Genomic DNA, 26,178 nt, shown 5'->3' with positions numbered 1-26,178 from the left:
CCATAGTTCTCTTGGTCACATAGTCAGCGAAAGTATTGTAATCATCCCGTGGGTCATTTTCATTATTGCTATCATGAATGATACTTTTTGGAATTATTACATATATTTGGCACTTTTTAGATGCTCCATGGCGTCCAGTTTAGTGTCATGGGTGTCCTAAGTGTCACTCTATTACCAAGGTACAGAGGTTACAACCTATAGGCGGGTCACACCATGAAGAGTCATACCTCTATGAAACCACATTTTACACTTCAAACACAGCCTACGACTATACTGTAGGATACAATCCTGAAATAATTGCATATTAGTAATCTACCTTCCTCTAAAGTTGAATTTTCCAGGTCTGGAATTTGATTAAGCAAACATGAAAGCACCTTCTGTGCATGTGTGCAAGGTCACAGTAAAACCGACTTTATTGCTATTATTAGGTAGTGGTACAGGGGTCAGCGTGTATGTCAGGGAATGAGCACACCGCTTCTTGGACAAGGTCACCGTTCCTAGACTTTCCTCTGTGTTGCCTCTCCCTGTCCTGCACACAGTGGCATAGTTCATAGTTCACATCATGTCTATCGAGCGCCATGAGTGCATTTGTTCACCCTCTGTCTGCCGTTCCTGTTGTATGCTAATGGGAACAGGAAAAACTCACGATAAACATGTATGTTAGTTACTTGATTATGTTAGTTACTAGATTAAATGTCTTCTGATGTCAATCCATTAGAATGTGTTCTTTTCTGTCCTTATCTCTTACTCATAATCATGGAAGACCCTGGACACCACAGAAAATTGGAGAAAGTGTAAAAAATGAGAGAAAAGCAAAAGAAGATGAATAAACCCATCACCTAGTGACAGCAGGTGTTAGAATTTTATGTGTTTATTTCCAATCCCATGTGTGTCATGAAAATTCATACGAGTATTGAAAAAGAGTCACCCGGGTCATTTTTATAGAACGAAAATAAAATTATGAATGTGCATTCACTGTGCTTGCATGTCTTCTTGCACGACTTTCCTCAACAATACTCGGCGGCAGAATCACAACGCTTTTCATGTGGAGTTTGTTTTTCTGTTCTAAGTTGTTGCAGCTGACATCGCCCATCTGGTCAAATCTGGGTTGCGCTCTCAGAATACATTCTGGCAATCAGGAGTCAGCGGTAAGGACCACCGTCACTGAAATGATTTTAGAAAGGCCGCCTCGGCCACCGCCTGCCCCACCCCAGCTGTCTGCACTGATGCGGTTTTGCCAGCAGCCAGTGGGTGCTCGCCAGAGGGGACGCTTGCCAGGTCGGTAGTTGGAAATGCTTTCTCATTTTATCCTCACTTAAAATTCGGAATGCACTTACTAACTTATTCCGCGAGGTAAATCTTGTCAGTATTGTCTCAAAGTTTGTACGCATTATTTCATGGGGAACTTCGTTGTTCCTGTGATAATCCTCTTTTTAAGTTGTAGAAATGAGGTCAGGGTTCTCCAGCGATTTGCACTGCACATTCCACGCCTACGACTTTCCAGTTTCCATTCGATCTTGTGATGTCCTTGAACACCAGCCTCAACGGGCAAGTCATCTCTGAGGTAGAGGAATCTGGAGACCAAATCTCATTGTACCTTTAAATTAGCAGGGTTTTTAAAGCTCTGCCAGTGTGACCTTTTGATTTGAACAGTCACGATGACAAAAGCTCCACTATTGGGGCTGGGAAGGTGGCTCAGTGGTAGAGTGCGTGCCTTGCATGCCTGAGGCCCTGGGTTTGATTCCTCAGCACCACATAAGCAAAATGAAAAAAGCCGGAAGTGGCACTGTGGCTCAAGAGGTAGAGCGCTAGCCTTGAACTGAAGAGCTGAGGGACAGCGCCCAGGCCCAGAGATCAGACCCCACGACCGGATCCAAAAGAACCCACAAAAACTCCACTATTTAGAGACAATTGTAATAAAAAAAAATCACACACACACACATGTTTATTAACATGGGGATAATTGTGTTAAGCTAGTGTGGGGTGTGGGGAAGTGTGGATTCTTCACCAAAGGCTAAATTTATTTTATTTCTTATCTTTTATTGTTATTTTTATTTTTTGTCAGTCCTGGGACTAGAACTCAGCACCAGGGTGCTGTCCCTGAGCTCTTTTGTTCAAGACTAGAGCTCTACCACTTACGTCACAGCGCCACTTGCAGTTTTCTGGTGCTTAATTGAGATAAGAGTCTCACAGACTTTCCTGCCTGGGCTGGCTTTGAACCATGATCCTCAGATCTCAGCCTCCTGAGTAGCTAGGATGATAGGTGTGAGCCACTGGTGCCTGGAAAGCTAAATATTTTAAATAGGACAATTTACTCTGTTCATCCCCTGTTTTCTTGGTAAGCAAACTCTATTTTAAGAGTGCATTTTCCTGTGATTTATGTTCAATATTCAGTATTTACCTTGGAAAAAGGTTACTTTATTGCTGGACATAGTGGCTCACACCTGTAATCTCAGACACTAAACTAAAAGCGAAAGAATGGAGATCTGGCTCTCGCGGTGCAGCACTGGCTCTGGGAGAGGGAGACTCCAAGTCTAATCTCCACCGCTGTCCAGAGTGGCAAGGAAAATAAGTAAATGAATAAGGTTACTTTGCTTTGTGGTCATGTTTTGGTTTACTCCACAAAAGCCATTTTAACCCACTACCCCCCCAAACAGAGGGAAGATGGAAGGAATCAGGAAAAGAGGGGATCAGGGAGAGAAGAGCGGAGGGGTGGGAAGTGTTTCTTGGCAGTGTACACACTCGTTCCTCGTTGTTGGAGGCTTTTCCACTGCATTCTCTCGTCTCTCCCCCTGGGTAACCAGAGCCATTGCCTGGCTCAGGCACAGGCCAGAGCCCTGCCAGGGTCAGAGCTGGGATCCAGCCTGACTCTGAGGTTTTCCACACTCCTGAGACACAGCATTGCTCTTTGTTCCTTTGGGTTGTGCGTGTTTGTTTTCTGTTACTAATTCAACAAAGGGCTCCAGTCCCACGGATGCGGATCTAGTTCTTGCTCCAGCAGTAAATGTGGGAGGGAAGATGAGTGTTTGGGATACGACTTGAGCTTGGCCTTCCCGCTGCCTCCAAGAGGCAGTGTGCAGGGTGGGGACAGGCGATGGGAGGGCCGGTGACGCTCAGTGGAGTTGAAGGGGCGGACATCCCACCGTCCACTGCGCCGGCGCTCTCCGGACAGGGCAGCTCAGGCATGCTCAGGTGTGTGAGGGGCTAACGCTGTAAACAAGGAGCTCCACCATGCGCTCTGTGCTATGCAGAGCACACCGCACTGCACGGTAAACAGCTGTGTCTGGTAACGCAGTTACTATGGTATGCATTTTAATTTTGTTTTGGAACATGCTGTTTCTACTAGTAAAAAATGTGCCATTATACAGATCATCAGGTTTTACAGCATTAGCCTTGTGCTTCTCCTGTTCACTGCATCTCTGTTCACTGAGTCTCCTGTTCACTGCATGTCTGTTCACTGCATGTCTGTTCACTGCATGTCTGTTCACTGCATGTCTGTTCACTGAGTCTCCTGTTCACTGCATGTCTGTTCACTGCATGTCTGTCCACTGCATCTCCTGTCCACTGCATCTCCTGTTCACTGCATGTCTGTTCACTGTATGTCTGTTCACTGTGTCTCCTGTTCACTGCATGTCTGTTCACTGCATGTCTGTTCACTGCATCTGTTCACTGCATGTCTGTTCACTGCATATTCTGTTCACCGCATGTCTGTTCACTGCATTTCCTGTTCACTGCATGTCTGTTCACTGCATGTCTGTTCACTGCATCTCCTATTCTCTGCATGTCTGTTCACTGCATGTGTGTTCACCGCATGTCTGTTCACCGCATCTCCTATTCTCTGCATGTCTGTTCACTGCATGTCTGTTCACTGCATCTCCTATTCTCTGCATGTCTGTTCACTGCATGTCTGTTCACCGCATATCCTATTCTCTGCATGTCTGTTCACTGCATGTGTGTTCACTGCATCTCTGTTCACTGCATGTGTGTTCACTGCATGTCTGTTCACTGCATGTCTGTTCACTGCATCTCCTGTTCTCTGCATGTCTGTTCACTGCATATTCTGTTCACTGCATATTCTGTTCACTGCATGTCTGTTCACTGCATCTCCTGTTCACTGCATATTCTGTTCTCTGCATGTCTGTTCACTGCATCTCCTGTTCACTGTGTCTCCTGACAGTTCCACTGTGACATTTACACAGGAGAAATCACCTGAGGACACTCGAGAGGGATGGGCCCATGTCATCAAGTGACTAAAGACTGAATTACATTGTGGATATAGGGACTTCAGGAACGCAGGAAAGATGATAGACCTCCCACCATAGGTTGGTGAAGAGCTGCGGAGAGCAGTGCTCATGGGAATGGTCCTGCCATAGATCTGTCTGGTTCTCCGGGACACCGGAGCCATTGCATCATCCTGTATCAAACACGTGTGGGCTCTTGCTGGGCATGCTCTGTGCACTCAACATACGGTGGGTTCTCTGTGTTGGGCAGCAGGCTCTTCCTGTTTGCCAGCCCCCTCTCTGTTAGTAGGGGGCTTCTTCTGACACTGACTGAATGGGCTGCAGGGCGTCCTGTTGGGTCTCATCGGCATCCTGGGCCTCATTTGTGTGTTACCTGGCAGGTGAATGACTCCCCTTCAGCTCCTGCTCCTCTTCTGCTTAATGAAGATAATTATCCCCTGCTGTCCATGTTCCTGGGAAGATTAGGGAATGGCAGACAGAAACACTGTGCCACCTCCCACCTGTTTCTGCAAAGTGCGTGGGAAAGCTGGGAATGGGGGTGTCGCGTTCACCACAGGTGAAGGCGTAGGTCCTCCAGCCGGCGCTCCCTCCACCACCCAACATCACCTCGTGCAGCAGGCTGGGGAAGGAAACCTGCCCTCTACCCGAGCCAGGCTCCCATGGAATGAAGGCCACTTCCTGCCAGCCTCTTGTCTGCTGAGACACTGCCATTCAGTGAATCGATGAAGTTTCCAGAAGGAAAGCCCTCCTGCTTTCTCTATCCACAGAAGTGACTCGCGTTGCCCAGGCCTCAGCTCGGGCATTCACAGCGGGAGCCCCGCCTGCCGGGTGAGCACAGCCCTCTCTCTCTGCTCATGCAGCCTTTCTGTCCCCTCTGGGGCTGGGCATTCACAGGGCTGACCTTTCACACAGGGAGGGCATCTCACCCAGGGGAGGCTGGCAACATTGGCGCCAATGTGTTTATTCTTCACCAAGAGAATTGCAGAGTGTTGCTGTGTCCTGACCGATGGAGAGGCTGAAATTATGCCTGGTTGCAAGCATGTGAACCACAGCGTTTATTCCACGAGCAAAATGGTGAAGCCTTAGGGACCAGGACTGCTCCATGCTTGCCTACTGGCATGGCTGGGCCTGGGGACATGAGCGCATGGAGCTGTGCTCGCTGAGCTTGGTTGGTGTGGCTGGGCCTCGGGACATGAGCGCACAGAGCTGTGCTCGCTGAGCTTGGTTGGTGTGGCTGGGCCTCGGGACATGAGTGCACGGAGCTGCGTTCGCTGAGCTTGGTTGGTGTGGCTGGGCCTTGGGACATGAGCGCACGGAGCTGCGTTCGCTGAGCTTGGTTGGTGTGGCTGGGCCTGGGGACATGAGCGCACGGAGCTGTGCTCGCTGAGCTTGGTTGGTGTGGCTGGGCCTGGGGACATGAGCGCCGGAGCTGTGCTCGCTGAGGTTGGTTGGTGTGGCTGGGGACATGAGAGCATGGAGCTTTGTTCACTGAGCTTGGTTGGTGTGGCTGGGCCTCGGGACATGAGCGCACGGAGCTGCGTTCGCTGAGCTTGGTTGGTGTGGCTGGGCCTGGGGACATGAGTGCCGGAGCTGTGCTCGCTGAGCTTGGTTGGTGTGGCTGGGCCTGGGGACATGAGCGCACGGAGCTGTGTTCGCTGAGCTTGGTTGGTGTGGCTGGGGACATGAGAGCATGGAGCTGTGTTCGCTGAGCTTGGTTGGTGTGGCTGGGCCTCGGGACATGAGCGCACGGAGCTGCGTTCGCTGAGCTTGGTTGGTGTGGCTGGGCCTGGGGACATGAGCGCCGGAGCTGTGCTCGCTGAGCTTGGTTGGTGTGGCTGGGCCTGGGGACATGAGCGCCGGAGCTGTGTTCGCTGAGCTTGGTTGGTGTGGCTGGGCCTGGGGACATGAGAGCATGGAGCTGCGTTCGCTGAGCTTGGTTGGTGTGGCTGGGCCTGGGGACATGAGCGCACGGAGCTGTGCTCCCTGAGCTTGGTTGGTGTGGCTGGGCCTTGGGACATGAGCGCACGGAGCTGCGTTCGCTGAGCTTGGTTGGTGTGGCTGGGCCTGGGGACATGAGCGCACGGAGCTGTGCTCGCTGAGCTTGGTTGGTGTGGCTGGGCCTCGGACATGAGCACACAGAGCTGCGTTCGCTGAGCTTGGTTGGTGTGGCTGGGCCTGGGGACATGAGTGCAAGGAGCTGCGCTCGCTGAGCTTGGTTGGTGTGGCTGGGCCTGGGGACATGAGCGCACGGAGCTGTGCTCGCTGAGCTTGGTTGGTGTGGCTGGGCCTCGGACATGAGCGCACAGAGCTGCGTTCGCTGAGCTTGGTTGGTGTGGCTGGGCCTGGGGACATGAGTGCACGGAGCTGCGCTCGCTGAGCTTGGTTGGTGTGGCTGGGCCTGGGGACATGAGCGCACGGAGCTGTGTTCGCTGAGCTCACCCGGGATCCTCCCCTGTGAGTCTCACCTCCTTTTTCTTTATTTTTCCTTTTAAAATTGCATTTTATCCTCAGGGTGAAGTACAGAGGGGTTACAGTGACATGCATGAGGTAGTGAGTACATTTCTTGTAAACATTGTTACCCCTTCCCTCATTTTTCTCCCCTTTCCCTCCCCGCAGCCTCCCCACAAGTTGTACAGATCATTTCCAACATATTGTCTTGTGAGTCTCACTGTCACATTGGTTCGCCCTTTGTCCTTCATCTCACCATTTTATTGTTCCCCTTCCTTTCCCTAATTCAGGAAAGTACCAAAGTCAAATACAGTGACAACAGGGGATAAACCATAGGGAAACACACACACACACAGTACATTAAAAACAACAACAACACAAAACCCTCTTGGGTCCATGTCTTGGAGTTCATTTCGCTTAGCATCATCTTATAGGGTCATATGTACGTAGCTATTGAGCTATTCTGCTCATCTGCTTGGATTATTCCAGACATATACTAATGATTATAAATGAGGGAAACCATGGGACCTATGTTTCTCTGAGTCTGGCTTACTTCCCTTTATAGGATTTTTTCCCAAGTCTTTCCATTTCCTTATGAATGGAGGTGGTATCATTCTTTCTGATGGAGGCATAGAATTCCAGTGTGTGTGTGTGTGTGTGTGTGTGTGTGTGTGTGTGTGTGTGTGTGTATCTGTCTCTATATCTATCTATCTATCTATCTATCTATCTATCATACTTTCTTGATCGATTCATCTACTGAGGGCATCTGGGTTGGTTCCATATCTCAGCTATGGTGAATAATGATGTGGTGAACAATGGCTGTTCTATCCTTCCTTTTTCCTGAAGTCAGCTCTTCTGGGTGGGTCTAGATGGGTAGGTGTAGGCTTTGAGGGGTGAGGACCGTGAGCCGAGGCCGGGTGGGTCTGGATGGGTGGGTGGAGGCTTTGAGGGGCGAGGACCATGAGCCGAGGCTGGCTGGGTCTGGATGGGTAGATGGAGGCTCTGAGGGGCAAGGACCATGAGCGGAGGCCGGGTGGGTCTGGACGGATGGGTGAAGGCTCTGAGGGGTGAGGACCGTGAGCGGAGGCTGGGTGGGTCTGGACGCGTGGCACTGCCCCTGTGCCTGGAAGCCCAGTGTCTCTGTGCTCAGCAGGCAAGAAATGCACATTTAGCCTTTGTGTAGTTTCTTTCTAAATGCTAATGACTTTCCATTTATACTTGTTTCTTCCTGTGCCACTTTTCCTTTAATTACACTTCTTTCGTAAATAATGTGATTTTTTGATGACCACCCTTCCCCCTCCAAATTTTGTGAAAAGCTTCATTAATTTTTATCAAATAACATATTAAATCAAAGTTAATGTGGTGGGAACAAAGGAACAGAATTGCAATATTTTTTACAGGGAAATAATGAAATTTCTCTCAGAATGAGCAGCCATCTCCAGCTATTTTGAGGAATCAATTACAGGGAATCAACTGGAGGAGCTAGATGGAGGGCCTGGCCAGAGCCAATCGATGCACGTCACCCTCCAGGTGACACCTGTGCCAGGCAGCAGTAAACAGAGACGCCAGGAGACACACACCTTCCAGCCCGCACTTCCTACCCACCCTCAGAACCCTCAAGAATCTTTGCTGGGAACCAAATGTAGAAAGCAGATTTTGTATGTGCACACATGGAACTTTCCTAACAATAGGCATTCTTAGATTGAAAGCAAGCATAGAAGCTGAGGAATTAACACAATAATGGAACTGCTAGCCTATCAGTTGTTGGAACAACGTGTTTACTCTGCAACGAGGTAGGTCTAAAGCCATTTTCTAAGGAAGGAAGACACTAACTTTTCTCTGACTTAAATTTTTTCCATATTTCTTGCCAATACTTCCAGTATGCCATTGTTAATAGTTCAACATACAAAAGAAACACACAGGAAAACTTCCCTGTTAGTGATGGTCCAGGCAGGACATGGATGAACCGCAGCCTATAGACTTCCCTAAAAGAGCTCTTCTGTGTTCTTACTTCAGATGTTGCAAAACAGCACCGTATGTGGGCCGTGTTCCAAACAACTGGAAGAAACAGGTGCATGCATGATATGTGCGATGAATAAGATGAGAGAGCAAGAAAGAGAAAGAATAAGGGTGCGCAGAGAAGGAGGGCACTCTGGACCTGCTGAGTTTGACTGGTTCTGGGGGACACTGAGCCACGAGGTCCACTATAGGAGTCGGTCCAGGGGCATGGACTGGGAGCATCCCTCAGACTTCCAGACAGACTGGCCCGCAGAAGGGCACTGCCTCTCATATCCAGCTGCCACTCCGCTTCTGTCTGGTTTGCAAATGCACATGCTTGGGGTGCATGTCATTGCCGGGCGGGCTCTGGTGATGCCACGCCCTGACCCGGTGATGCTGCCTGCTAGGTGGAGGTGGCTTCCTGCCTTTTGGGGCGGCTTCCCCGTCTTCCTGGGCTCTGGGGCCCTGAATCAGCCCTCACTCTGCACGCTGACCCCTGTAGTATCGTCTGAGGTTTATAGAGAAGCCAATCTGTGGGCTGATTCACTCTAGGTGGGCACCCTGGACACTGACAGCAAATCTTCAGAGCAAACAAGTCCTCCTGAATGGCTGCTTCCCACGCTTGGTTTGCATGGAGTGACTGGTGTGTGCGTGGGAGAGAGACAGCCCCGGGCCGGGCCTGTTCACAGGTGGGTAGCACCTGCACGGTATTTCTCAGGGCTCAGGCCCGCTTCCAAGCTTCCGGGCTTCTCCAGGCTTCCTGTCCTCCCAGATGCTCAGTGTTTCCAGTGAACAGACTTTTCCTGGGTCCACACACACAGGAGTTGGAGTCCGCAGAGCTGGAGATGCTCACCTTGTGTGCCGATAGGAGCAAAAGCACCACAGTCCATCTTATGCCACGTATTAAGAAAAATATGGCAGAGGGGATGAGAGGAAGTGCTTTTAGCCGCCACCACAGTACAATAGCTGACAGGCAAGACAAGGTTTCTCCCAGGAGCTTTGCGGGCCCAGGATTTACTCCTCCTGACTCGAGCTCCTCTGAGTTCCCGCTTCCTGGTGATCTCTCCATTTCACCCACCGCAGCAGCTCTCCTTCTTACCCTCTGCGTTGAGTTTTTGTGTTTCTTTGATGTGCACATAAAATATCAAAGCAAACACGTGTGCGTGCTTTTCTCCTGTGAATCTGTTGTATGTCTGCTGTTCAGGGCATCACACAGAACTTAGAGGCCCTTAGATTTTCTTCAAGTCAAAATGCACTCAGGGTTTTCCTAATGTTTTCCTAACACCGACGCACTGAAAACGAGTTGGGTTGGAATTTGAATAAACTAAAACAAACGGTTTTGCGGTGGGGCATTCGCTGGCATCTGGAACCTGTCTCAAGTTGGACAAGCACCACCGCCACCTATTATACAACATGTTTCCACGGTGCCAAGGGGGGGGCCTGTCACCCTACCCAGTTAGCCGCCCGCAGCCGCTCCCCTCATTGCGCCACCCGCGACGCCCACGCGGCCAGCCTCCTGTGACAGGAGGCCTCAGAGGCCCTCAGGGCAGCGGTCTGCCCCGGGAAGCTGCGCTCCGCGTCTCCGTGAGACTTTGGAACTCCATACCAGACAGACTGATTATAAGTAGTTTCAGTCTCTTCAAAGCCCCTTGCGCCTGCCCTGGATAAATCAAGAGACGCGATTGACCCACACACCGTTTAATTTTCGCTCTTGAGAATCTAAAATGGGATTCTTAAAATGGGATGAACTTTGAATCTGATGCTAAAGCTGGAAAGATTTATGGAAAGGAATTAGGAATTTATTCAGTGTCTCTAGGCAAGCAAAGACTCACCCGTCTGTCGCGCTGAACCAGAGGATGAGATGAAGGACGGAGACCCTGTGAGACCGGCCACGGAGTTCGCTGAGTGCTTACCCCTGGATTGACCATCTCCTAGGAGGGTACTGTGACTGGGACACAGGCCTCCCAAGTGAGGAAAAGCCATCTTCGAGAAGTGAAGTAAGTGCCCTGACACAAGGAGACAACACTGGCCAGCAATCCCAGACTGCCCCGACTAGAGGAGAGGGGAGGGGAGGACAGGAGAGGGGAGGAGCAGAAGAGCCGGAGCATCTTCAGGGAACCAGGCCACGGCAGAGGCCTCTGTGGGCCCTGTGGCTGTCTTGGGGACAGAGCCTCCAGAAGATGAGCTCACCTACCTAGCACTTCTGCAGGTTTAGGGTTGGAGGTGGCTCCTTAGGGAAAGCCCGAAATCTTTCAGCCAGAAACCACCTTGAGCAAGTCTTTTAATGTTTGTACTCCAAGGAGGAGCTAGTCCCAGGATGCTGTCCAGGTGGGCCTTTCAATGAGATTAGTCATGATTGGGCCCTGGGGAGGGCACCCAGAGCCAGCCCTCCCCCAGGAGCAACAACTTCATTAGGAAAACAAAGAGAGCCGCTCAGACCTCAGTGAGGGGCATTCCTTTGTAGCAGCTCCCAGGAGCCAGAAAACCTTACTTTTGCTTGTTCGAATAATATTCAGTCCTAAATTGACTTCACAAAGAAATGGAAAGGCAAAATAAATAAGTAATAAGTCCCAGGTGAACTTAACATGGAATAAAATGCAAGGACCCAAGTGCTTAGGATGAGTAATATTCTGAGTTCTATTCGCTGAGACGTTACGTATCAAATAGTATCCAAAGTTACTTATTAAATAGCATAGCAAGTGTTTGCCAGTAAAACATTTTAAAATTATTTTGAAATGTGTTCGACCACTGGTAAATATAGGATAGAGTTTATATACAATTGCAACCTTCTTCAGACAGGAGAGAGCTTGGAAATGCGTTTTTTCGAACGGTGTCTTTGGCATGCATCCATTGGCATGGGTGTAGGTATTATAGCAAATAAACCCAGAGACAAATGCAAAATCTTGATCCAATGGAAAATAGTCTATGAGAGCTTGTTGCCATTTAATTTATCGAGTTCCAGTGAGCTAAATTAATATTTAATGAAGCTAATATAAATACTAATATAATACTTAACACTGACATGTGATGAGAAAGCTGCATTTCATGACCAGAACCAGACTTCACACCACACTGGCTCAGCCCCTAACTCCTTCATTCTTTATGTCCCTAGCATGGGCATTTGACATTCCTCTCACAAGTATCCACAAGGTATCTGCTGCATCTTATTCCCTCATGGGCATTGGGTGGGTGAAGGGCAGCATCATTCTAGGCACTGTGAAGCAAGAGCACATCCTGTCCCCCAAATGACCCTCCTTGTGGAGTGATCAAAACGCAAGCCCATTTGCAGCATCGGGTGCTAGCGCTCAACCATTAGGAGGAAAAGGCATTGTCTTCCTCGCATGGAATGTTTGCACTGTAGTTCTTTATTAGGACCTGTTTTCTCCAGAGCCAGTTGTTTCTAGGCATGACTTTCTGTTCGCTACAAATAAAGTTCCTGCTAAACTATCTATAAAACATGCATTTTTTTCTGGAGGAATAAAGATGACACCATCAATCCTTTATATACTAGACAAAAAGGAGATTTAATGAACAATCAGCGAGTTATGTTTTCTTTTTTCCTTTTTATATATTTTCAGTCTCTGTCATTTAAGCTCTAAATAGTCAGAAAGCATGAAGGGCTTTGCCTTGTTCTCCTGTAAATACTTGCTAAGAAAATTATATGAAACTGCGAGACTATAGGCTGCTCGGCCAGAACTAATAAGATGTAAATTAGTAACAAATCTGACATAAAGAGTAATCCCAGAATCATCAGAGTTAGGAATTTGTTTTACAAGAAATGATTTGAAACTGAATTTCCTGGACAAAGAAGCTTGCAAACCAAAGCCTTCGGTATTAACAGCCTTGACAAGACTCCAAATGGAGCAATGAACCTTATTAAGCAGAAGACAAACTTATCAAGACCGAAGCCGCAGATTTCAGAGCCGGTGGAGATCAGAGGCAGCATCTTCATAAAATCCAATGTTGTTAGTATCAAACAATGCAGACAACTTCACATTAGGGACATCTCAGAAAGTAGTTAAGTCGAAGAGTTTCCTAGGTAAATAATGCTGACAGCTATCTTCCTGCAACAATGGAATTTTCTCAGAATTCTATACAAAAATGAATACCACTGTTGTTCAATCCATTAGTACGTCTGTAATTAAAATTCTCTTGGGTTCTTCTAGGTGTCATTGAATGAATCAGTGATGAATTTGTGATGATAGAACCATTTACAAAAGGAATCTCTTACTGGAGGTGCAAAGTGCAGAAATTACTTATTTAATTGAATTACATTTTATTATTTTAACTCCTTCCAGTGGATTCCTTGTTCAAAAGCTTTCAATTTATTACAGTCATTTCAGCACAAAGCTGACTTCATGCTGTGGGAATTCTTGTCAGGTAAGAAAACTGCACGCCACATGGGATTTTAAAAAATGCATGACCTGAGGAGCTTGTTTTGGTCTGTTTGTGCTTTGGTCTTGCTCTGGGATGGGGGCCGGGGTCTGTCTGGAGGCTTGTCCTGAGCTCCTCACCCTCTGGCCTCAGCATCCCGAGGGCCCAGGGCTGGGAGTCTGTGCATACGCCGCTTCTCCTGGACACTAACTGAAAATGTAAAAGCATATGCAGGATTGTACAAGCACAGGCCTGGCCCGTGGGCGGGCTGCGGGGTTCAGCTGTGAGGACCGGCACGCCCCGCCGCAGTGCAGACAGGAGGCCAGGCCGGGGCCCTGGGGCAGGTCCTGGGCACTGCCGGGTGTAGACAGACTTGGAGGACAGAAGGCAGGCTGGGGTCTCCTGCCGGGTGTGCTCAGCATGGACTCCCAGGAGCCACCCCAGTTTTCAGGGTGGCAGTCAGCGCTCCTGCAATTCGGGCCTCCTTCTAAGCTCCTGTGGGGATGCTGCTCCTACACCTTGATCCCGGGCCCCCGTGCAAGGTCCCCTGACTGCAGCCTGGGGGCCTGGAGGGGCCCCCTTCATCCAGGATGGCTTTTGGCAAGCAGCAGCACGGCTCGAGGGTCGTGGCCCGGCCAGGTGAGCCCCAGAACCGGAGGCCTGCGCCGAGCTGGGTCCTGCTCACATGTGCATGCCTGGCCTCAGCGGTGAGCAAAGGCCCTGAGACCCTGCCTTTCCAGGGTGGGTGCCTGTAGCTTATTTGAAAGCCTCCTTCCATGAGCTGCATGAGCTGCATAGAGATGCCTTCAGTTCTAAAGGGTGTGTTACTGGGCAGGGGTGGGGGGTGGATAAACCACTTAGAAAACAGCACAAAGCCTTGTGTGCTGACACAGATGACTGTATTTCCATTGGAAAGAGGAGAGGAGGGAAGGGAGGGAGAGGAGAGGAAGGAGGAGAGGGAGAGGCAGGGGAAGGAGGAGAGGGAGGAGGAGGGGGAGATGAAAGGTGGAAGGGGGAGGAGGGAGGGGAGAGAGAGGGGAAGGAGAGAAATGAACGTGCCTTGGGTCGATAGACTGAGAATCCCAGACCAATTTCTACTTGTACATCACACAAATATAAGCTATAGAAACACAATGACCAAGAGAATACTACCCTCCAGTGAACTTTTTTTTTCATTCTTCAAGCAAAAGAACTTAACATCTACCTGCTGCTGCCAAGAATTAATCTATTTGACATAACTGCAATCTACCATACAACTTCATTAAATCTCAGTATGCCAATGTCAACTGCATTTAGTAGTTTAGAGAACGGAAGGTTTGACTCTAAGTAGTTTTATAAAGAATGATAAGCACTTGCTGGGTGTTCACATTTTAAGCCACAACTTTTAAATAAATCACCGCACAAAAGCCCTTTGACTAAAATAAAAAATCTAGCATAAACACTGACACTCATTTATCCCATCAGTTTGCCGCTAGGTGGGATTTCTGCCGATTAGTGTTTGTAATGAATAGGTTTGCAGCTTTGCGCCTGCGGTGTGTTCTCTCCGGTCTCAACCAGCCACAGTCTCTAGTCTAAACAATTACTGCCGAAACTGGAGCAACAGAGACTTTGCTCGGAATGGATTTCCCCCTTGGATAAGATGTCCTACTCTTCTGAAATGCCAAAAGCGGGGTTGGGGGGATGACCCATCCCCCCCGTTGATTCCGCCTTTCCTTCACACAGGTAGGGAAGGGTCTGGGGAGACGGTGAGCCTGGCTGGGTGACGTGAACAGTAGACTATTTAACACGTCCCGAACGGTGCCCAGCCAGGGTGCTTATGGGGTTGGCTCTGGCTGTATGCTGGTTCAAACGCTGAGCTCCACGTGGAAATCACACACCTCACACTCTCCTTCTGAAGCCCGGCCCTGCGTTGCAAATAAATGCAGTCAGCCCTCACTGGGTTCCCATGGGGACCTAGAACCTTCCTCCTCCTCGCTGGGTACCCATAAAGACCCAGAACCTTCTTCCTCCTCACTGGGTCCCCTGAGGACCTAGAACCTTCCTCTTCCTTGCTAGGTCTCCAGGGGGGACCTAGAACGTTCCTTCTCCTCACTGGATTCCCATGAGGACCTAGAACCTTCCTCCTCCTCACTGGCTCTGAGCTGTGCTTGCCCTGTCCCCACCTGCCCTTCCCTTGAACTTGACCTTCACCAACCATCTGGCTCTGAGCGCAGGCCTTCCCTTCAGGACGGCCCTTCCCGATCATCCTCTCCACCCTCTTCCCTTCTTGGGTGACAAATCCAGAGACAATCTCACTGAGATGGGGCAGTGGGGTGGCTGGAAGCCATTTGGGCAGCGGGAGATCGGGCCGCATTGCGAGGGGTCAGAGGCTGGGCCTGGCCCCTCTGCTGTCCAGGGGCCCTCCCTCTGGTGGGGCGGGGCTCTCTCCACTGACACAGTCAGTGTGCACACCATGTGTGCGTCATCTTGCCTGGCCCCATTTGCAAGAAAATAAGGAAAATAAGGAGCAGAGGTCCTTTGGGGTGGGGCAGTGGGTGGTTCAGGGAGCACTGCCTTCACTGCACCGCACACAGCTGGAGCAGAGGACAGCCGTCTACTGACAACGTGCAGCTGCAACCGTGTCCGGTGCCCCTCACAGGCATGGAGGGCCTGCCGTGTCTGCTTCCTCCACAGTCCCGTGTCTGGGAGGACTGTTCACACTGGCGCCTGCAGAGGTCGCTTGTTTCTTCATTTTTGTTGAGTCTTGCTGGTGTGAGTGCAAGGAGTACTTTGTTGAGTCTTGCTGGTGTGAGTGCACGTCGCACTGTGACTGGCGGTGGTGAATCCATGGTCTCCAAGTGTGCGTGCACGTAGCACTGTTACTGGCGGTGGTGAATCCACGGTCTCCAGGTGTGCGTGCAGGTAGCGCTGTGACTGGCGGTGGTGAACCCACAGTCTCCAGGTGTGCGTGCACGTAGCACTGTGACTGGCAGTGGTGAATCCACGGTCTCCAGGTGTGCGTGCAGGTAGTGCTGTGAATGGCGGTGGTGAGCCCACGGTCTCCAGGTGTGCGTGCAGGTAGAGCTGTGACTGGCGGTGGTGAATCCACGGTCTCCAGGTGTGCGCAGGTAGTGCTGTGACTGGCAGTGGTGAACCCACGGTCTCCAGGTGTGCGTGCAGGTAGTGCTGTGACTGGCGGTGGTGAATCCACGGTCCCCAGGTGTGCGTGCAGGTCGCACTGTGACTGGCGGTGGTGAACCCACAGTCTCCAGGTGTGCGTGCACGTAGCACTGTGACTGGCGGTGGTGAATCCATGGTCTCCAGGTGTGCGTGCAGGTCACGCTGTGACTGGCGGTGGTGAACCCACGGTCTCCAGGTGTGCGTGCAGATAGTGCTGTGACTGGCGGTGGTGAACCCACGGTCCCCAGGTGTGCGTGCAGGTAGTGCTGTGACTGGCGGTGGTGAACCCACGGTCTCCAGGTGTGCATGCAGGTAGTGCTGTGACTGGCGGTGGTGAATCCACGGTCCCCAGGTGTGCGTGCAGGTCCTCGGCACACATCCTCTGGCTCTACCTGTATTCACTCCCATGGGCGCAGACCTGGTGCAGGGAAGGCCAGTGCCCTCAGAGGACCTCAGAGACATGGGACTCACTGCGCAAGAGCTGTGTGTGGGAAATCCTGAGAGCTTAAACCCGGCCTGTCAGGCTGCTAGGGTCAGTGACCCCGGGAGGGAAGGGCCCCACACCTGGTCCCGGAAGGGCTTGGCCCAGGTCGCCACCCCTTCCACATTTCCCGTGAGTCCACGAGGCAGACATTATTCATTTTATAAGCCAGGCACAGAGGCCACAGTGCAGGAAAGGCATGGCTCAAAATAGCTGTTTAATAAAAATAGAGGCCGGGAGCCAATAGCTTGGAACACACAGACGGATTTTATGATGTTTAATATGAAAAATATTGGAGTTGGGACTTGGCCTAAATCTCCTGTTTAGAGAGAGATGGAAGTAGATGGGGAAGAGAGCTTATGTGCATCTGATTTCAGAGAATTCGTTAGGTGTAAACACTTTTTTTCTTGCAGAGGTTTAGTGATTTTAGGAAGGATTTAGAGAACACTGCTATGGTTTATTTATTTATTTTTGTCGGTTGTGGGGCTTGAACTCTGGGCCTGGGCGCTGTCCCTCAGCTCTTCAGCTCAAGGCTAGTGCTCTACCATTTGAGCCACAGTGCCACTTCAATTTTTCTGAGTGGTTACTTGGAGATAAGAGTTTCACAGACTTTCCTGCCTCAGCTGGCTTTGAACCACAATCCACAGATGTCAGCCTTCTGAGTAGCTAGGATGACAGGCATGAGCCACCAGCACTGACATATGGTTTATTTTGACTGAAGAATAAGCTACGTGTGTCCATGGTACTGCCAGCCGCCCTTGGTAATGGGGGTCAAGCGGGTATCCTGTAGGCAAAGCCCCCGAGCCTTCCCCAGGATTGATTGATTGATTGATTGATTGAGCGGCCCCTGGGAGGAGTCTGAAAGTGTGATGTCCTTCAGGTCTTCTACCAAGGTCAAGGGAACACTTTGGAGGTGTCAGGCTGGCTGGCAGAGAGAGGGGTCAGGGCCTGGGCTCCCGGGGTTGGAACCCGAGGGGAGCTTCTCCATCCCAGGATCCAGGGATGCCAGACACCAGGGAAGGCAGACATTTCATCCCAATTCAAATCAATCTGGGAATTGAAGCTTTCAATTACCCAAATGCATTTTTAATAACAGGAAAGTCTTCCTTTTGTATAAAGGTCCTCGTTTTAAATGAAAAGAAAAATCAATACTGATAGGGAACTATAACCTAAAAAGCAAGCTAATTATTTGTGTCAACATGGGTTTTAAAGGTGCTGTCTGGGCTGCCCTGGATTAAGGAGGCAGGGTGCTTCCCGCTGAGACTGGAACATTACTACAAACACTTCCTGAAAGAATGATTTATTCGTGAAGGAAATCATTCAATTTTTTTCTTGTGAAATCTGCTTTATAACTAGTCAGGTGAACCTGTGTAAACCTAGCAACCTTCACTTGCATGCCCATTTAGGAATGAAAAGGCTTCATGGCTGAAGATTCATATCCTTCAAAAATTCATCATGTAGGCATCCAATGTGTTCAGATGATGGATTCTCCTAACAAGGCCCGTATTTAATCATAATTAATGATGGAGGCAACACATAAAGCAAAGGGCTCCGCTGTGGGCAGACTGAGGAAGCGAAGTGTCCACGTGAAGCTCTCCTGCCAGGAGAACCGGACGACGCGGCAGACACGGCCACGCCTTGCGTCCCGGCTGTGCTAGCCACTTCCTGGACTGGACTGTTCTAAGAGAGGCTGTGTTTTAGGAAGAACTGCGCTGAGCACTTTTCCCTGTCAGTTGGCCTTGTGCCTGTCTTTGACATGACTCGAATGAGAAGGAGAAGCCGGTTATTTCAGAGAAAAAGGAATTGGGAGGCGGCAGCCAAAAACATAAAAAAAGAGAACGAGAAGAAGGAACCCTTTATGGTTGTGACTGTTTACTTGACAAGAAGAGAATCGAGCTAGAAAGGAAGTCTTCTGTACTTTCGCAATGTCAGACATTTTCTCTGGAGACAAGGTAGGGTCTCAAGGAAGAAAAGCCTGTTCCAGATGAGGGGCCCCACTGTCTCACAGGGACCCCAGTTCACCACCGTCATGTGACTGAGGAGCAGTGACAGGCCCTGCACGCGTGCAGGAACATGCCATGCTCACCTGCTTGTGCAAATGGTCGGGAAGTGGCCGTGGCCCTCCAGAGACTATGAGAACAGAGGGGAGGAGCTCAGACCCTGGAAACGCGAGTCCCCTTTCTCTATGACAAAAACCAACGAGGGTTTTGGTTGAAGCATGTTTACAAAGTGGGGACAACACCACACAGTAAAAGCAACTCACATGCCCACTACAGTTATTACTGTGGTTGTCTTACTGGTTGTCTGGAACACTGGCTGCATGTTTGTTCTTTGAGGTTGTGTTGAAAATATCTGCAGTAGGTTTCCCCATCTCCACGTGTTCCGTTGGGATAAACACATCATGAGGATTTGTGCCTCCCAGAAAGGAGATTTAGAAGAGCGGTGGGTGCTGTCTGAGAGCCCCTCCCCCCACAGACAGCCTGCTCTGCCCTGCAGAGTCAGGATGCGCCTCCGGGCGTAATGGGCTTGGGAGGTGGTCTTTGACAGCTGGGGAAGGTTCTGGCAAGGGGCTCAGGCCACCCTACAATGTTTCCTCTTGCTCACCATACCCTCAGGGTTGCTTACAGTCGTGCGACCTGTTGGCAATCGCAGACTCCATGTGTTCAGCTGCAGAACTCTTTAAGAGTCACTACGGGGTTGACATTGTTCAAAAAAGAAATGTACTCACTACCTGACTTACGTCGCTGTAACCCCTCTGTACCTCACCTTTATAATAACAGTACTTAAGAAAAAGAGAGGCACTGTGTGCGAGTTACTAACTCCGATAGCAGAGATGTTACAGTGTGAAGAAGTTTTAGAACTGAAGGCAACATGATGCCTTTATATCTCTCCCTGCAACTCCTCCACTGCCCATTCCCAGCACGTGAACAAGGCATACCGAACACAGAACACTGTGGGTGCTTACTGGTTGGGAGCATGGCCATTAAAAGCGTTACCATAACTCGACCGCACACAGTCACAATGTGGAAGATTTGCTAATGAGGCGCCATATGCTACCTGTCTACCTTCCACAGTTAACTGTCCGTAAGACAGACAGAAGTCATTTTCCAGCTTACTTGTGTTTCTCTTTCCATTTTTGGCAGGATTCCGTTCTGCTGGTGCCCGTGTGGGCACACCTACCTTGGAACTGTGCGTTGAAGCCCTTCCGCCGATGGTTGCTGTCAGAGGTGAAGTGAAGCCGTAGCCAGTTCTTGCTGCTGATCACTGGGGAAGGGAGGTTCATGCCTGTCAGCCTGGAGAAGAGAGAGGAGAGAAAAATCTCTCTTGTAAATCAGCAAATTTCCAGCATCAAACCTGTGGGAAGATTGAATTAGCGACCTTCATCACTTCGAGGGGCTTAAAACAGAAGTAGTATGTCAGATGCCTTCAAACGCTTTGGGTAATTTCATCCTCACCCAAACACAAATGCGTTGTGTGTCCTTGCTAGCACGGAGGCTTTCAAAAGGACTTGACATTTTGCATATTTATTAATAGTGGACACAGGAAAAGGAATTATTTTGATCTCTTACTGGCCCTCCCCCATCTCCTAGGACTTTAATCAACATGAACCATTTCATAAAAGGAAAAGAAAAAGGCAAATAATAAAAATCTTCCTTTCTTTATGTGGGCACTTAGTGATTCTATTAATTTGAAGCACACTTAAGCAAACTGTTTATCATGCTTGAGAGCATGCCAGATTTCCAGCAATCTCTCTGCAGAATTCACCACCTGGGTCTTCCCAGGAGGGTAAAGAGAACAGCTTCTCTGAGATTGATGACAGCAACTGTCAAAGAGATTTGAAATGGAATAAAATTATGCTTTACTAAAGTAGTGTATTAATCTTTTAAAGTGAAGATACAATCAATCTCAGTTATGCTGTTTGGAAATACGCAGTCCACTCGACCACATTCAGTTTAATTGTCAGAAATGATTGCGTGTTTTACTTCTTGTTGGTGACATTCCTGAGGAAGAAGAGTTCTCGCAGATAATAAAAAGCCTGTGCTCCAGGAGTGCACAGATATAGAGGGCCTGGCCAGAGAGATGGAGAGCCACCGATGTCTGGCTGGTTGAATCCAGGGCTGTAAGACCAGTAGACATGACAGGCAGTTTCTACACTATAAGCTGAAAGATGTTATGCAGATGTGCATGGAAAACTACCGAAGGCCTCTTTCGAATTCACACAGGGCGTATATACTAAAAGAATGCGGCCAAACCTATCTTCAAGAGGGATTTTGAGGTAACAGGGACCTGTGAGCATTTTATCAAGTAGGTAAATCATTGGTAGGAACCTGGTGGACCACATGATCTCGGTGGCCTTTTCTTCCTACTCAGGCTGGGTTTCTAATTCTTAAACTCAGGATCTGCTAGAAACCGATGGGTCACGTGGAACATGCCCCAGTTATTCCACGCAACAGCCAGTGACAGGCAGCTCAGCTTCCTGACTCTGGGCTGCTCAGTCTCCAGGGTCGCGTTTTGAAAATGTGCAGGATCCGTTCCGAGTCAAGAGCAAACCCGGACTGTAAGAAATGGCTGTGGCCTGTGAGGGAGCTGCACGCCCCCCGGGGCCTGGCTTGTGGAGCAGTGAGCGAGCGGTGTCCGCCACATCCAGCTGACCCGGACGCATACTGCATCGCCGCTTCCTTCCAGGTGATTTACACACTCAATAGGTCATGTCCCTCTTTGGCTGTTCCGAGAATGTCCAAAAGAAAATTGAATTCTGGAGCTACAAAAAAATACCAGAGTCTCTCCAGCTCATGTTCACTTTCTTCTTGAACTTGTTATAACTGAAATCTAGGTCTAGGTGATGGTTGCTTGGAAAATAGGCACTTTCTGAATGTTTTTAATTGTTCTGGTTGTGAACACTAGGCCCTACTATTTGCAGATGCGTACCAACATTTATCATGATCGGAAACTAATATCCTCTTTTTTTGGGGGGGGTGGTAAGGTCATGGGGCCTGAACTCTGGGCCTGGGCGCTGTCCCTCAGCTCTTCAGCTCAAGGCTAGCGCTCTACCACTTGAGCCACAGCACCACTTCTGGCTTTTTTCTTTTTGCTTATGTGGTGCTGAGGAATCGAACCCAGGGCCTCAGGCATGCAAGGCAAGCGCTCTACCACTGAGCCACCTTCCCAGCCCCAACTAATATCCTCTTTACCCCATGTGTACCCCCACAAAATACTAGCTTTGTGTCAGTTAACAAACTTTTTCTTTAAAGACCAGGTAGTAAATATGTTTTTTGTATGGATTAAAAATGGTGAGTTTTGCCATTGTTCAAAGGCAGACACAAGATGTCTGGCGATGCTCGAGTAACACTTTATTTGTGGACACTCAAATCTGAATTTCATATAGCTTTTTTAAGGTAATTTTTTCCTACCCAATTAAAAATATAAAACCCATTCTTACACCTAGCCCAAGCGTGATAGGAAAGAATTTGCACTGCTGCCAGGCAAGAGGAACTTTGCAAGCTATACCTCGCAATGGAGGGAAGCGGAAGTTTCATGAAGACCTGGCTTCTGCAGTGCCTCCTGTGGAATCAGGTGAGGGCATAAGGCATCCTCTAGGGCTACTGTCAAACCGTGTAGACTGAAATGCTACACAATGGAGGTGTGTATGTGCCCAGGCTTTTGGGCTTGGCCTTGTGAGGTGGCAGATACATCCTGGGCATGTGAGAGGACGGTGGTGAGCGGGGCGAGGGAAGCGAAGGGTTTTCAACGAGAGGCCTCAGGATCCTTGGAGCCCTGAGCTCTTCCTCCATTGACCCTGGCACAGTGACGGGCAGGGGGAGCTGACTTTATGGCCTTCCTTCTACATAAAGATGATACTACAAATGCAACTGTTCCTCCAATGCAAGTGACCTAAAGGAAGGTTCTTACTAAACAAACCAGTGCACAAGAGTGGATTTAACCAAACTTCAGTGATTCTGATGAAAATTAGAGGCAAAGCACTCAAACAAACTCTAGGATGGAAAGAAGAGCAATGGCCCCAGAGGTGACCTTGGGCTGTGATGGCCATTATGCCAAGAGGCTGGGCAGATGTGCCACCATAACCCCTGTCTCAACATCAACTTTATCTCAATAAAATGACCAATAACACATAAAGGAAAACACTTATGCAATATTTTAATAAGTATATCCTAGAAAAATACTTTAGCCTAGAAGGAAATGAAATCAGTAGGATATTTCTGAGCCCTATAACTCTTACAGAATCAGTGCAGTTCAGATTAGATTCTTCTTGTGACTTCCAGAAATTAAATGTGCACTGTGGTCAGAGTGAGATTTCTCAGAAATCCTCAACAGTTCTCTGAAGTCTTCTGGATTTGATTTCCTAATAAAAATATATTCTCAAGAAAAGAAGCAAAAATGTCCAATAGACACATGAAGAAATCTCAACATCTCTGGCTAAAAAAAAATGCAAATCAAAACAACACTGAAATTCCACCTCACCCCAGCTAGCATGGTCATTATTGACAAAAACAAACAACAGATGCGGGCAAGGACTTAGTCCAAAGGGAATGCTGCTACACTGTTGGTGGGGATATAAACTGGTTCAATCACTCTGGAAAGCAGTATGGAGGTTCCTCAACAACATAGATCTTCCCTATGATCCAGTAATCCCACTCCTGGGCATTTGTACAATAGAACACCAACAAAGCCACACTAAAGCTACCAGCACAACCATGTTTACTGCAGCACTATTCACCATAGCCAAGATATAGAATCAGCCCAGATGAACCTCAGTGGATGAATGGATTAAGAAAATGTGGTATATAAATACAGTGGAATTTTACTCATCTGTAAGAAAGAATATTATGCCATTTATTTAAAAAAATGGAAAGACCTGAAAAATGATGTTAAGTGGAGTAAGTCAAGTCCAGAGCTATAAAAGATACATATTTCCCCTTATAAGTGGAGGCCAGATTTAGCTTATAAAATTGTAAGGAAATACTTTGGGTGGTGTGCAAGTGTATAGAAATGTATTAACTGAAATATGGTAGATTCAAGGGAGAACTGAAATAATGTAATTCCTTAGAAAGACAAAGTCAAATTCAACAAAATAAATAATAGAAAATGGGGACACGAAAGGGGTGAGTAGGGTCAAGGGGAAAAGGTAGACTTATGAAGAGAAAAAGAGAGAAAATGCAGACAAGAATCTAATGTCTATCCTACAAAGTTAAGAAAACGAAGCAAAGGGGTGAGAATGTTGACAGGGGTGACACTGATCAAGATGTGTTGAACTCATAAACTGCCTTATTAAATGGCAACTCTTTTATACCACTACTTAAAGATAATAAAAATAGAGAATATGGCAATGGGCACAGAGATATAGGGAAAATGTCTGGGAACTGGCAAGAAGAATGAGTACAAGTGCAAAGCAGATCATTTTCAGCGGAAGAAAGACACAACTCCAGCTGTCAGCAAACTGTGTATCGGTTCACAGCGCACCAACCCCTCACACATGTCTGCACACTGATTTAGGATGCACGGATACATTTCTATTCCCAGGCATAGAAGGGAACAAGACATTCTCTTTGGGAGTAACGAGCGGTCATTCAGTCCAGGACACTGGGTGGGACCCTGGAAGCCAGGGGAAGCGGAAGGGAGGGCTTGGGAGGAACGGAGCAGGGGAAGCATCTTCCCGGGGGGAAGCTCAACACGTTTTCTTTCTGGGAACTAGGGCAGACAGCCCAGAGTCCGTGAACGGACTGCCAGTGCCATCCTCCAGTGCGGCTGCAAGAACGGCTCCTTCTCACTTCTTTCATGAATGCCAAATCCAGCCACTTACACGACTGGCAGATTCATTTTCCTTCAAAGGATCCAACGAGGTTTTGCTTCTGGTCAGGGTAAAAATAAATGCGGGACTCAGAGGGAAACTTAAGGGTAAGATGGCCTGCTCTGAGCCAATAGAGCGGCCAGCCTGTTCCACTTTCCCCAAATAGTTTCCCCAGGATTTTTGGGGCTCATGACTCCCCGCACCTAGCCTCTCTCAGCCCCCGTCCCCTTCTGTGAGGTGGGGAAGGAACATTTTATCACAGCGTGCCCCACCGGGGACTCATGCCTTTCACTTACGTAATGTGAGAAATACAGAGTCAACTTATTGAGATAATTTCCTAAAATGCATTTGGAAGTGCTTAGGGCTTTGGAAATTGCTCTGAGTTCTTCTGACGAGAACCCAGATTTCTAATGTTTTCAGAAAATCATCCCAATGATCGCTCGGGGAGGGGTGTCTCTGTAGTTAAAGCTCTCTGTGATGATTAGGAGCCAGAAAGCATTGGTAATATTAGGACAGACTTTGCATTGTCTTTTCTTCCGAAGGAGAGTCGAGGTTTTAAGGGACCCCTGGCTTTGCAGAGGTGCTTGCTTGTCGGCTTGGGGAGAAAGTGACGGGGGAGGGGGGCATTTTCCCGCCCACTCACACAGGCACCCAAGATGATCGCCTGGCAGTATCTCACATGACCATGTTTGGTCGAAGTCAGTAGAACAAGCTGGCCAGACAGATGATTCCTGACCTGTGGGGTTTGGCTGGCGTTATTATAAGTGAATTAAACAGTCTTTCGAGCCCGCAGTGACTGAACGTGACCAGTCTTAATAGGAATGCTGAATCGAGAAACAGAGAAAACTGAAAAAGGTAGTTCTCACCTTGCAACAGTGTGGAAAGAGCTACAGATACATGTGTACACACACACACACACGCTGAGGAAAAGCACCACCAAGAACCGTGCAGGCTCAATATACCACACAGGGCAAACTGAACTGCACGTAAGGGAAGATGTCTTTTTGTAAGATGATTCTTCCTTTAGATAAGACTACTACTTCCTGTCAGGTATGTCCTTCACTTGGCATAGTGCCCAGCTCTCTCTCCTGGACACCCCGTGCTGGCCCTTCCCCCACCCCTGGCCCTTCCCCCACCCTGTGACCCCTTCCCTGCCCAGCATGGGCTCACTGTCCAGGTCTCCCTTGGGAGGCCTCACCTCTGATCCTGCCTGCCCCTTGGGGACGTCTGTTCTTACCTGTGCACCGTGTGTGCGCTCATTACCTGTCGCAAGCTCTCCTGCCTCCCTCCCCTCTCACACTGTGCTTCCTCCTCGGTCTAGCCCAGCCTGCACCCATCTTCCCTAGACCTGCCCATGCTGTCCCAGCTCTGCGGCTGGGCCTCTGCTCATTTGGGCCTCTGCATTTCTGGCTCCACCAAGCAGGCTGGAGTGACACGTGAGGACTGTGGTGTGTGCGCTCTGTGGTTCTGTGGTGTGTGCATATGTGTGTGGGCTCCTGTGCTCTGTGGTTCTGTGGTGTGTGCATGTGCGGGGGTGCTCTGCAGTATCACAGCTCCCCTCAATTGGCTCCGTGTTCTCTCGTCTTCTGCTGTAGGTCCCTGGAGTCCGGGGGCTTTGTGGGAGTCTCTGAATGCTCCAGTGCATCCCTGTCTCTGGTCTGGATGCGTTA

The 26,178-nt window shown here is 49.1% G+C and overlaps 1 protein-coding gene across 1 annotated transcript in view; it reads right to left on the bottom strand.

The window, feature by feature from the left end:
* The window catches only part of LOC122125287 (CUB and sushi domain-containing protein 1-like), a gene marked incomplete at its 3' end in the record, with an annotated part of 693,202 nt that overhangs the window by 207,087 nt on the left and 459,937 nt on the right, over nt 1-26,178 (bottom strand). The window contains exon 7 of the mRNA XM_042699884.1: nt 19,882-19,994. Within this exon, the coding sequence (XP_042555818.1) occupies nt 19,882-19,994 (113 nt within the window). The remainder of the gene's footprint in view (nt 1-19,881; nt 19,995-26,178) is intronic.

This window comes from Dipodomys spectabilis, unplaced genomic scaffold, assembly GCF_019054845.1.
Source record: "Dipodomys spectabilis isolate Male_0828 unplaced genomic scaffold, ASM1905484v1 ptg000263l, whole genome shotgun sequence".
Lineage (NCBI taxonomy): Eukaryota > Metazoa > Chordata > Mammalia > Rodentia > Heteromyidae > Dipodomys > Dipodomys spectabilis.
This window is presented reverse-complemented; position numbering and strand designations above follow the sequence as displayed.